Below are 12,936 nucleotides of genomic sequence, written 5' to 3' on the forward strand. Positions count from 1 at the left end.
TATTCATATTCGATTTGTCATCACTGCAATGCAATTTAACTGTGTAGTTGGGAAAAGGCATAAATTCAGTTTTGAGGTTGTATGATTCACACTTCACTAAAAAAATAATTTAACTTTCACAGCAAATCCCTCCCTTTAAGCTCTCAGAATCAAGTCAAGCGGGTAGAAGGATGCTGAATTAATTCAAATAGCATAAAATCTACAGAAACTACAATAACAATTTTGCAAAAAGGACCTGGCCTCTAACACCACACAACTACCTGCCAAGTCTAATATATTTTTCAGCCAAATGTGATAGGCATACAAAAAAAATGTATGCCTCAAGAGACTTAATACCTCAAGAGACTTAATACCTCATCTTGCAATTTTATAACACGCAGATAGATCTTTGTCAAACTTGAGGAGAACAAGTTTATAGTTTGAAGGTATATCAATATCATGAAAGTCCAATAATTGTCCAAGAATAGGTATAAACATCAATATATCTCAAAATTGGGAAAAAATGTATCACTATTGAAAGATGCACATGGTACAATGTCATTATAGATACTGTTAATGATAAACTGAGAGTATGATGGAAGAATAATCACATAACAGCAGTGGCTGGAGCAAACCTGTCCATCCTCTGCTAACAAGCGTGTGCATTAGAGCCAGGAGTCCCACAGAAGAGCTGCTATGTGTTTCTCTGGAGAGAAAGGTCTTTCAGTGGTGTCCAATCACTCACTCGGTGAAAGCAGTTCAGGACCAGTTTTGGTTCAGTGGTTTCATAAGCATTTAGCACTCATTCTATAAAAACAGTTAACCTACTTATGAAGTGACAGACACAGGCTCCAATTAAATAGACCAGCCCTACTGTGAAAGCCATCTTAGATTAAAAAGACCAGCTTCATTATAGAGGGCCCACTCTACTGTTAATAACGTCCCTCTCTGTCTGCGATCCTGAGGGTGGAGGTTTGCAAGCTGCCAGCTCATTTGAGACACAGGACATGTCCCATTACACTGGCATGCTGAGGTTATATAAGCATGGCTAAAAGTGCTGAGGAAGAGTTGCGAGTTATTACAGGGGTCTGTTGTGGCTGCAGACAGGGAGATGGAACAGGTCACACAGCCTCTCTAATGAAGAGGCCTGGGTGTGATCCCAGCCCCAGTACTGCCCTCCCTGACCCAATCAGGCGGTCCTGTACCCCCATCCGCTGTACACAGCTTAAACTTAAAGCCACAGGGGCTAGCCACATTGGCTAGCCACACATTTTTTATTTTAAGTTTTTGCCATTATTTCTTGTTGGTTTATTTTATTTTTATTTTTATAGTTTATTTTAGCCTGTTCAGATATCAATGGAAGAGTTATACAAGTGATGTACAGTCAGGTCCATAAATATTGGGACATCAACAACTCAACTCAAACTCTCAAATTCTCAAATTCTCATCTTTTTGGCTCTATACACCACCACAATGGATTTGAAATTAAACGAACAAGACGTGCTTTAACTGCAGACTTTCAGCTTTAATTTGAGGGTATTTACATTACATTACAACAGTTTGTATATGTGCCTCCCACTTTTTAAGGGACCAAAAGTAATGGGACAAACTAACAATTATAAATCAAACTTTCACTTTTTAATACTTGGTTGCAAATCCTTTGCAGTCAATTACAGCCTGAAGTCTGGAACGCATAGACATCACCAGATGCTGGGTTTCACCCCTGGTGAAGCTCTGCCAGGCCTCTACTGCAACTGTCTTCAGTTCCTGCTTGTTCTTGGGGCATTTTCCCTTCAGTTTTGTCTTCAGCAAGTGAAATGCATGTTCAATTGGATCCAGGTCAGGTGATTGGCTTGGCCATTGCATAACAGTCCACTTCTTTGCCTTAAAAAACTCTTTGGTTGCTTTCGCAGTATGCTTCGGGTCATTGTCCATCTGCACTGTGAAGCGCCATCCAATGAGTTCTGAAGCATTTGGCTGAATATGAGCAGATAATATTGCCCGAAACACTTCAGAATTCATCCTGCTGCTTTTGTCAGCAGTCACATCATCAATAAATACAAGGGAACCAGTTCCATTGGCAGCCATACATGCCCACACCATGACACTACCACCACCATGCTTCACTGATGAGGTGGCATGTTTTGGATCAGTTCCTTTCCTTCTCCATACTCTTCTCTTCCCATCATTCTGGTACAAGTTGATCTTTGTCTCATCTGTCCATAGGATGTTGTTCCAGAACTGTAAAGGCTTTTTTAGATGTTGTTTGGCAAACTCTAATCTGGTCTTCCTGTTTTTGAGGCTCACCAGTGGTTTACATCTTGTGGTGAACCCTCTGTATTCACTCTGGTGAAGTCTTCTCTTGATTGTTGACTTTGACACACATACACCTACCTCCTGGAGAGTGTTCTTGATCTGGCCAACTGTTGTGAAGGGGTTTTTCTTCACCAGGGAAAGAATTGTTCTGTCATTCACCACAGTTGTTTTCCGTAGTCTTCCGGGTCTTTTGGTGTTGCTGAGCTCACCGGTGCGTTCTTTCTTTTTAAGAATGTTCCAAACAGTTGATTTGGCCACACCTAATGTTTTTGCTATCTCTCTGATGGGTTTGTTTAGATTTTTCAGCCTAATGATGGCTTTCTTCACTGATAGTGACAGCTCTTTGGATCTCGTATTGAGAGTTGACGGATTCCAAATGCAAATAGCACACTTGAAATGAACTCTAGACCTTTTATCTGCTCCTTATAAATGAGATAATGAGGGAATAACACACACCTGGCCATGGAACAGCTGAGCAGCCAATTGTCCCATTACTTTCGGTCCCTTAAAAAGTTGGAGGCACATATTGAAACTGTTGTAATTTCTACACCGTCCACCTGATTTGGATGTAAATACCCTCAAATTAAAGCTGAACGTCTGCAGTTAAAGCATATCTTGTTAGTTTCATTTCATATTTATGGACCTGACTGTAATTTCCTGTGTGCTGATTGACCCTGATGAAGTTTCCACTGAGCTAAAATGCTTGGTTATTTCTTTCTTGTTTTTTTACCCATGCCAATGTGAATAAAGGCTGTTAATGAAAGACAGAGTGCCTCAGACCTTTTCGGAATTGCTACCTATTGCAATATTATGCAAGTATGGAAAATTATTTTCAGAATGATTTATTAGCCTGACATTGTCGCGCCTCTTTGAACACATCCACAAAAACAAACAAACACACACACACAAACCCACGCACAGAACCATTTGAAAAACATACTAAATAAACGCTGACAAACACAAAAAAAACGCACATATGTGCACAAACACGAATCTGAACTGTATGACATGTTCTTGTCGTGTGATACTCCTGACTCAGGAGGATTCGCCAGCTCTAAAGATACCACATTCCACAGGCAAAGTTTCAAATGAGGAAGGAAATAAGGGCTCTTATGAGGCTGCATGAAGTGAGCAGTCCAAAACGAAGATAGAATTTACTTAATCAATGACTGCTGGGAATAAGAGTCCAGTTTTATGAAGAAGGACTGGGACACTAACCAAAGTATGACATAATTCCTACAGTCGTTGATTGCCGAACTGCCCTCAAGCCACTTTAATCAGTCATAAAAGATATGAGTTTGGCTGAAGGCCTCAGTAATTACTCTTCATCCAGTTTGTGTTGAGATCCAAAATATATATATATAGCACTTATGACCTGTATTATCCCATTTTTCAACAAGATACCAAGGGTCCGACAGGAAGAGGTCCCAGGTCAAATTGTTTCAAAAACAGCAAAGACAGTCATATCAGTACAATAGGCTATATATTACTTAGAACAGTTTTTCCCCAGTCTGTATGGAAATGAGTTAATAAAGGCAAATGTCACTTATTTCCACCTCTAATGCTTGGAAAATGAAAACTCATTATCTCGGTTTCACCCTCTGCCACCACCCTCTTCCTGTTCTCTTGCTGTGAATCAGCCCGGTGCAGCTGCAAACAATTGAGGCTGAACCAGCAGTCCTGCCATTCAGTGTATTTCATACACTGCCAAAAACAAAACAATAAGTGAACCTTAACAACTGTTTTAGTCTTATATTTATACTTTAAATCTTACTTATACTTTTAGTTAAATAAGAGAAAATAAAGCCAATGAGGCAAGACAGTTTTACTCATTTCAAGATTTACCAATGGGGCAAGACAATTTCACTTGTCAAGCAAAGAGGCAAACAAGACTAAAGCAGTTGTAAAGACAGGAGTTTTTTTTTGGAGTGTAATATCTCACTCATCTTCAGCTCATTTCAATTAGTTTTTCAGACAGGTTTATCTAAATTTCAGAAGAAGTATCAAGTTCCTCAAAAAGCAATGCTGTTTACGGTCTTCAGTTTCAGGGAGGAAAGCTCGCGTTTCACCCTCAAAGGGACATGCATATTTCAGAGCGCTCGGATCAGCACCTGGATTGTGTTCGCGGTCAAAGACGTTCAACAGTAACTACAGGTCAGCGAGAGGATGTGAGACCGCGGGGCGCGGAGCAACAGGGGGCCGCCGCACGCTCCTACCTCAGTGACGAAGATGAGGGGGACCGCGCTGGCTTGCCTCTTCATCTCCGCTCCCCTCCCCCCCACATCACACGCCGCAGCCCGGGGAGCGGAAGTCCGTGTCTCAGCCCCCAGCTGGTGTGAGATATCGTGCAGCTCTCGCAGAGAGATTTCAGGAGAATGCCTTTCCTGCGAATGCCTTGGAGAAAGCCCAGAGAAAGCCCGTCCTTCCTGCTGTCAGGGTTAAAAGATCAGCCAGAGTTGTGAGCAGTTGCCGCTGGAACTCCACTCCCGGACCCGAGCAGTCCAGCGGCTCGACTCGCAAGACTCCACTCTGCCCCGTCTCTGAGCTGCCCTCCTTTGGGCAGGTCCACAGGAAATTGGACTAATTAGGCTGTAAACAACAGCCGTCTAGATTCCTATCTCCCATTCCGTGCAGTGGCGTGCCACAGAAAGCACTCATTCAATCATTCATTAGCCCTTTAACGAGCAAGGCTTCCAGGAGAGGAAGTGCTAGACAATGCGCATACCCACTTCTTCTGAGAGCGAGCTGGCGGGGTGCAGGTTACGGGGTCACCGGTGTTAGGGTGGGGAAACGGCCGGTCCCCTGACGGGCACCCCAGGATGCCACGGAGAGGAATGCAGAGCGGGTGACTGGCTGATTTTGTGAGAGCGCTACTTTCTGAGTCACACACTTCCCCACCGCTCTAATCAGACGTAGACCAGCTTCCGAACCGAGACAGGTTTTCGCAGTTGTGGTAGTGAAACTCAGACACCGGTAGACTGGGGGGTTAATCTGCGTCGGCTTGATGAGGACACTGGCAGGCAAACGGCACTCATTAACCATCCTCTGCCGTAATTAGAGAGTACCTGTGCGCCTGCCTGGCTCCCAGCGAGTTTAAATACCGCCAACCTGCAGTTTGACCCCCTCCTCAAATGCTATGACAGTAAGAACTAAAGCAGAGGAAGAGCTACTGAACATGAAAACAATAACAGCCCTTCTCACTTTCAAGAACAAAGAGTCACAGGAAGGTGAGTTATCAAACGGGAAGCAAACCACATGACAGAGTAGAGTACAGTAGCTCTAACAGTGTGGAGTAAGATGCATACTGTATTGTTCTCGCCCCCAAATATACAGTGAACATTATATGAAAAAAAGAGGCAGTGAAGTAGTTCCCACAATACAACAAGCCCTTTAGCACAGAAATACATTTGTTATTTTCACCTCCACAGGAACAGGACTATGGCACAACTGGCCATAGTATTGCCCCACTATGGGCACCGAATGAAATCCTCCCAGCCTCTGGCACAACAAAAGTGGTGGTCGGCAGCTCATCCTTCACATGACGTATTTGCTGCTCTGTGCTTTGTGAAACTGACAGAAAATGTTGCTACACTGAGGTGGGTTTACAAATATACATTTGGCCGAAATAGTACATCAGGATAGAATGGATAAAGTATGGATGAAAAATAATTAGAATACAACCACACAAAAACCCCCAGTGTTTGATAAAAGCATCCACCTCAGCTAAATTCTTATATTTATTCAGTAGAGTTAGCAGCCCCAGTGATTCCACAATGCCAAGGGCCATGAGTGGAGTGTAGACCGGTCGGGTGGGAATTTGAGTAAAGGCGGGCAGACGTGACCCTCACGCGGAGCTGTGTGTTCAGAACAGGATCACAGAGAACAGAGGGTACTGTAAGCTGAAGAACGCAGCACCGTCGCGCAGATTTGGGACACAGCTATTTTTATACGGCACGAGAGCAGGGTGACGTTTTTACAAAATCGCACAAAAACAGCATTGAATGAGACCACCCCACGCCTCCTGACTCACTATGACGGACCTTCAGTACTTTTAGGGTTCCACAACACTCTTTTGGAGACAACTTATGTTGAAAAGAGTAAATATGTCAGGTTTCAGTTTTACTGTGTAATTACGTTTCAGAGTTGCTCACCAGTCTCTGTACTGAGGAGGAATCTCAAAACCCCACACTTAGTGCCGGAATGAATTAATTATCTAGGCTTTCGATTAGCACATACACAGAGATATCGTTGTGAACGTGAGTCACTCTGTAGCTGACTAGGGCCTGCAGATCAGGCCTGATACAGGACCAGTGTGGAGACAGGGACAGAGGGAATAAGAAAAAACAGAATGAAAGAATGACAGCTGAGGAATAGAGAAGAGAAGGGGGGATGAGAGACGGAGGGAAAAGAGAGAATAGACAGAGAGACTTCACACAGCAGGAGAGGACACATCTCACATGATCAATTAGTTATTTGTCATTTATTATTAAATGGAGAGCAGGCCGTCTGCCCTCCTTTCATGTTATTTAATTGTACTCAGACAGGGGAAAGCAGGGCGTTTTACGGATGGGACCACAGTGCAGAAACGGACATGACAGGTCCTCAGACCTCCAGACCTCATCATGATCAAGGAGCTGAAGAGGTCTGTACAAATTAAGACGAAGACTTCTAGTTATAGTTACCCACTGCACTGCTTTTGTTGGTTAAATATTTACATTACTCATTTTAGAAGGCTAACAAGTTGAAAATGTATGAAACATTTTTTACAAAAAAAAAACTGAAGCTGTTGGACTAAAAATGCCTTGCTGTTCAGCTGCTATGCATTAGATGAATTCTGCACAAAGTTCTGACGTGTAACTGAGAGGGTGATTTCAGTTCCTGGTCTGAACATCATTCTGTGGTCTTCTGCTTCCTCCATACATTAATGACCCTCGTATGACTGGCTATCTCTCATACAGGCAGGAAGCCTCCTATTCTGCTGAATGGGGGTACAATTATTCATATACTCCCAACAACGTATTCACCAAATTACCTTTTGACATCTACAAGTAATTACACTGAAATATGCAGAAGCAGGGTGCTTAGGGTCAAAGGAAGCGCACCTTGTCTCACTTTCAGGAGCTTAAGTGAACAACACAAGATTTCCATTTAGTTTTTCTCATTACCAGGAAACGAGAAAAGGCTGGTTGTTCGGATCATTGACTTCCGCATTAAAAACGTTCCACAGCTTTAAAGTTGCAGCAATCAGTCAGCCACAAAATAGCATTTACCGCATGGTGAAATGAGGGCATTTCCACTAATTACACCTACTGAGCAAGTGTTTCCAGCAGCACTGTCTGAGCTAACCTGAACTAACCTGGAGGCAATGGTGTCGTCGTATATGTCAAGGACAATAAAATTGATCACAGTCCTGTTGTGAAGGCCAGTTGATAGCATCTGTTAGAGACTGACTCAGCAAAAACACCAAACGCTAACCAGCGCTAAAGCAAAGAGCTAACAGCCGTGTGCTTTTACTCTGTTCACAGACAGAAAGAAAATGAGTGAGGGAATTAGGAAGCGACGGTGGAGAAGAGACTTGCAAGTGAGCATGTGCACTGCAACAAAGGTCTGTCTTAAGTGGTTTAATCTTAAAATCATTCCTTCCCCCCCCACCCCCCCCCTCTAAAGTAGACATTATGGCATTATGTTTGGCATAGACTAAATTACTTATTTTCTGCAGTTTGTGGAAAGTGTGCATGCACTGCTCAGCTCTTTATACCTTTTACATACACTGTGAATGAACAGTAATGGTGATGATGTCAGAATTATTCATTATTCACTAATTATTAAATGATTTAAGAACAATTCATGAGTTCATCAACATCACCTGTCGTATATAAACACAGACGCATAGAACATTTGGCTACCAACCAAATTTACAGATTTAGGGAGAAGTCTCGAGCAGCACGGCTTTGTCAAAATGTAACGTACAGTGATAAGTACTGTGCCCCTTTCAGGCAGAATGGAGCGAACAGAATAAGCGGTCTGCAGCTGTTTGGCTATAAATACTGTTCACATAAAAGATATGCCCCACCTCATCCAACAAGGACATCCTGAATCACCGAAAGCACAGACTGACAATAACAAAAATCGCATTTCCTGTTCATTTTCTCAACAAAAGCTTTTGGGGATTGTTCGATAAAGAATGAGAAAGAATTTAATCTTCCTGTCAGTCAAACTGAGTGCACAGAAAAACGGGAGTCTATTTTGGAGTCATCGCCAGATTCAACACCCAGTGGGGAAAATACAACCCCCGGTGTCTACTGCAAGACAACTGATTTTTCATCAACGCTCTCTTACCTCAATGGCATCCCTGGAGAACAGCGATGATAGCCGGAGCCTTCTCATTTAACTGAATAAGCCCCCCTGAAAGATGCAGCAACAGGATACAGAGCAGGCCTTAGAAAACATTTTGAAGCCGGACTGTTTTAACTGCTTAACTGGGTAACGAGGATGTATTGTGTAACAGTGGACCAGTCGCAATGTCAGTGCTCATCCTGAGGTCGGGGGTGTGAATGAAGCAGCCATGTAAGTGTAACACTCAGGCTGAACGCTCCTCTCTTCAGGGTTTAGTAGGCCTCCACCTGTATCTTCCTACACAAACAGCACCCTCACCTCTCGCATGATCCACCGTCCCATCTCCAGCTCCTGGGGGCAGAGGGGCCCTGTTCTGGTCTGCTCTGTGCCTCCTGAAGGTGTGGAGGGGCCCTGTTCTGGTCTGCTCTGTGCCTCCTGGGCGTGTGGAGGGGCCCTGTCTGTTCTGTTCGGCCTCAGGGCGGAGGGAGACGGAACGCACTGCAAACATCCGGTCATATGACGCAGCAGTAACACGACAGCGCCCTTACTGTGGAGGTGTGAAATATAGCGCCCTGCCTCAAGCCTCGCTTATAGCGCACGCCTACAGGTAGCAGACATGTCCAGTACAGCACACACACCCATCAGCATGGGAGGGAGAGAGAGAGAGAGCAGGGTACATTTACAAACAAACTCTGCAGGGCCTGTTCTTGACATTCTAATCGCCTATTTGCAATGTAACACGTTATCGCCACTAACCCGAACTACAGTATACGATGCACAACAGTTCTTCTCTTTCTCTGAAAACACTTGAACAGGCTGTATTTAAAGACCCCTCTCTCAATCAAGCCCACAACACTAATCAATCGGGCATGAGCAAGACACTCAGCAGAAACATCTCTTTTTTCACTCTCTCTTCCTGAGACTGGTATGGTTCCTCTTTCCCCCAGCATTGGCGTCTTCTCTCAGGCCTTTCTCACCATGGCCACTAGAGGGTGCTCTCTCGCTCTCAACAAGACTCCCAGGGGTCACTGCTTGGCCAGTGCACCAGCTGCCAGAAATATAACAACTTCCTGTTAGCTGAACTCCCTCTATACACCCTAACACTAAAAAAATGTATCCACCTTTCCTCCACCATCACCTTGTCTCCTACCCTGGAGTAGAAGGAAAGAAGGGGAGGAGACCAGCAGAGGAAGGCAGGATACATGTCAAACTATGGGACCATAGACCCGTAGAAAAAATATGCCACTGATTCAGTGCACAGCTGGGACTCACTGTGTATACTAAGCATTAGTTACTCTGAGTCGTACATTAGCCATTTCCGACATAATGTCACCTTAAATCCTACAATATTTATTTTGTGCGTGTAATTAAGAATTTGCCTAGCAGTTCATAATTCAGAGGTTGTCACTGTCGTACCATTACACAAAACAAGCAAACGGGGACCAGAGAACAGACCATACATTCTCATTATCTGGAAACAAAACACAAATGTGCCGTTTGGGATTGCAGATCAGCCTCTGTGCCAAGACTGCATTAGAGCTGGTGATGCAGTTATGTCTCTTAACTAATGCGTAGAATATGTAGAATAAAGTATTTAATGTTTTATGACCTTGAATCTGGTTCTCAGGCATAACATTGCGTTGGTTTGTTTTACAAATAAGAGCACACTAGCTGTAATTAAGAAAGTTCCCATTCCAAAAACGCTTCAGACCTTTGGTCCATGACTTGACACTAGAGCAAAGCTACAGCCCAAGTCTTTAACATGATGGCAACATAAAAGGACTGAAATCTGCACTTCTGCCAATCATTACACATGCTAGCAAATGAATGATCTTTACACCACTGTGAAATGTCACAGACGAGGAAACAAGAAGTCCTGATCCGCTTCACCATTCAAGAAACCGCACATTAACCACAGCCTCTGTGTTGGAGAAAGTACTTCAGAGCACAATTGGGTTCCCACTTGCCTACTCCCTGCTGTGATTCTGAACAGTCTGAAAGGAAATTAGCACACCTTGAGATATATTAAAATGTTAGGTGGAAACCAGAAAATGCCAAGAGTCTCTCTGACATGACCCAGAGCAGCTGCATTATGACAAAAGTCACAACATGAGCAGAAACTCTCAGAGCATTATTTATGACACAAGAAAATCAAAACATATCCCCCAATAATACTACTCACATACTGAACACACAGCATTACTTTTAAGCTTTATTTTTTTATTAATAGAAGCAAAATGTTCTGGAGAACACATACAGAAGAGGAGAATCATAATTTACAGTTTTGGACACAAGGTTAAATGGGGGAGGAGGGTCACTCACCCCCAACTTTGGGGGGCACCCACTCGTGTATCTTCTTCCTGGTAGTGGAATAGGGGACATACTGCTTGTCTGAGCCACTCTGGTTGAACCTGTGGATTTCTGCCAGGAACTTCCGGGGCACAGGGGGGTGGGTAGAGGGCGGGTCATCCGTCATACAGTGGAGCCAGCGATGCCTGTATGATACAAAAGAGAGATAAAGGTGGTAACCCTGCAATGATGCCACTAGAGGGCATGCATGAGCAGCTATCTGTTCTATGGGCTGGTACAACAGCTGGCCCCGACTGTTCCTGGCATGAACAAAAACAATTTTAAAATATCATAAAACATCCTAAAAAACCTGGGACAGCTCATTGAAATGTCTGAAATTATTAGTCGCACACAAGCAGAGACCAAGCCAGGAACCTAAATATGGTTTATGGGTAAACCTAGGCTTGAATATATTGCAATATTTCCATTAAACTCAACATAGGCTTTTGCTTGTCTAGAGCAGGGACAACCAAAGTTTAGGGCTTAATGCAGCCAATCTTAATCTCAGCAAAAGTACATGGGCCAAAATATCAAATATCAAAATGCCAAGTATATAATTTTTCAACTGTATATACGTTTCAGATCTTAGTGCATACCATTACAGCACACCCTGACATAACCAAATATGTTTGGGAACACAGCTTCAGAAAATTGTGTATTACTGCTATATTAAGGTAGGGCTGAGAGATTAAATTTCCTCTTAGATCATACCTTAAAAATAGTTATAGATAAATATATACACTATTTATAGTTTACTTTTGCATCCCTTTTATAGCGAAATGCAAAAAGGGATGAAAGCAAACATGAAAGCAAGTTATATATGGCTGAACTGAAAAATAAAGGTAATCACATAAACATTCAATAATCTGACCTCAATAACTCAATGTATTTCTAGAACCTTATTCCACAACAGAAAACACTGAAAAGTATTTTCCAGACATGCACATTTTTTACCATTCGGCCGGAACCATGCTACCGTCCACCTCCCAGAAGGTGTTCTTCCCGTTCATTTCCGTCGTGTAGATAACCCACCGGTGGCGTCCTGGAAGGAGACAAACAGATGACCATTCTATGCAGAAGCACGGGAGGGAGGAAAAGTTGGACTGACCGGTGAAGGTGTAACAGTGATCGGGTTTACTCATACGTTCATTTATTTCATTTTACTACTACTACTACTACTACTACTACTAATATTCATTATTATTATTATTATTATTATTAACTACACAATAATCATGTTCCCATTGGCTTGAGACTTACCAAAGAAGTAACGGTTGTCTTCGAAATAACGGTTGCCATATTTGTCGACGCCAACGAGAGCTCCAGTTTTTACATCATTTACTCTGTAGAACATAAAGAACATTTGCCAAAAGCTTGTTTGATATCTGCTGTTGTAGATCTCGTTATGACCTCGCCACTACCCATATTCTCAGTAAACGTTCGTCACATATCATAGGGAACATACAAACGTAAACACACCATGGCAGAACAACAACAAATAAATAATATTAGACTGACATCTAGGCAACTTTCTAATGGGAGTTGACTAACGTCAGCTTAGTGCCGATTTCCAACTCCAGGGGAGTTCGTGAAAGTCCAGTTGCTAGCCTAACGTCAGGACACAGAGAGGACCTCGCGGGGTCATAGCTAACTAGCAGTCGCTCGTCAACTGGAGTAGGATTGCTAGATCTAGAAATGCAAATGAAAAACAGGTGCACGAATTACCCACCTAAAAAACTGAACTAACAGCCCACGTATGCCACCGTGACCTCCTATTTGCTGCAAAGCCCTTCGAAATACTTGTACATACTCCGCCATCTTCTGACGGAAGTACCACAGGAACCAGGAAGTAGTGTTGTACTTCAGCAAGTAATCCGTCCTAAACATGCCATGTACAGTTGGTTCCATCAATAAGATGCAAATTGAACAAATCACGAACATTGTTATGCTTAATAA

General features: G+C 43.1%; 2 protein-coding genes across 3 annotated transcripts in view; both read right to left on the reverse strand.

Annotated features, from left to right (window-relative positions):
• tmcc3 (transmembrane and coiled-coil domain family 3) overlaps positions 1-9,014 on the reverse strand; it is a 58,962-nt gene extending 49,948 nt beyond the window's left edge. The window contains exons 1-2 of one of the 2 annotated variants that reach the window (XM_061253121.1): positions 8,950-9,014; positions 8,635-8,700 (exon numbers count right to left, since the gene is read on the reverse strand). In XM_061253121.1, coding sequence (XP_061109105.1) covers positions 8,635-8,682 — 48 coding nt within the window. In that variant the 5' untranslated portion in view covers positions 8,683-8,700; positions 8,950-9,014. Of the gene's footprint in view, positions 1-4,511; positions 5,117-8,634; positions 8,701-8,949 lie in introns of those variants that run through there. The other variant, XM_061253122.1, reaches the window with a different exon arrangement.
• Positions 9,015-10,830: 1,816 nt separating this feature from the next.
• Positions 10,831-12,859, reverse strand: ndufa12 (NADH:ubiquinone oxidoreductase subunit A12). Its single transcript, XM_061252949.1, has 4 exons — positions 12,710-12,859; positions 12,241-12,323; positions 11,935-12,022; positions 10,831-11,126 (listed from the first exon to the last, which is right to left on the reverse strand). The coding sequence occupies exons 1-4, from the start codon at positions 12,796-12,798 to the stop codon at positions 10,946-10,948; spliced, it is 441 nt and encodes a 146-aa protein (XP_061108933.1). The 5' UTR covers positions 12,799-12,859; the 3' UTR covers positions 10,831-10,945.
• Positions 12,860-12,936: the final 77 nt, after the last annotated feature.

The sequence above is a fragment of the Conger conger genome, chromosome 8 (assembly GCF_963514075.1).
Source record: "Conger conger chromosome 8, fConCon1.1, whole genome shotgun sequence".
Lineage (NCBI taxonomy): Eukaryota > Metazoa > Chordata > Actinopteri > Anguilliformes > Congridae > Conger > Conger conger.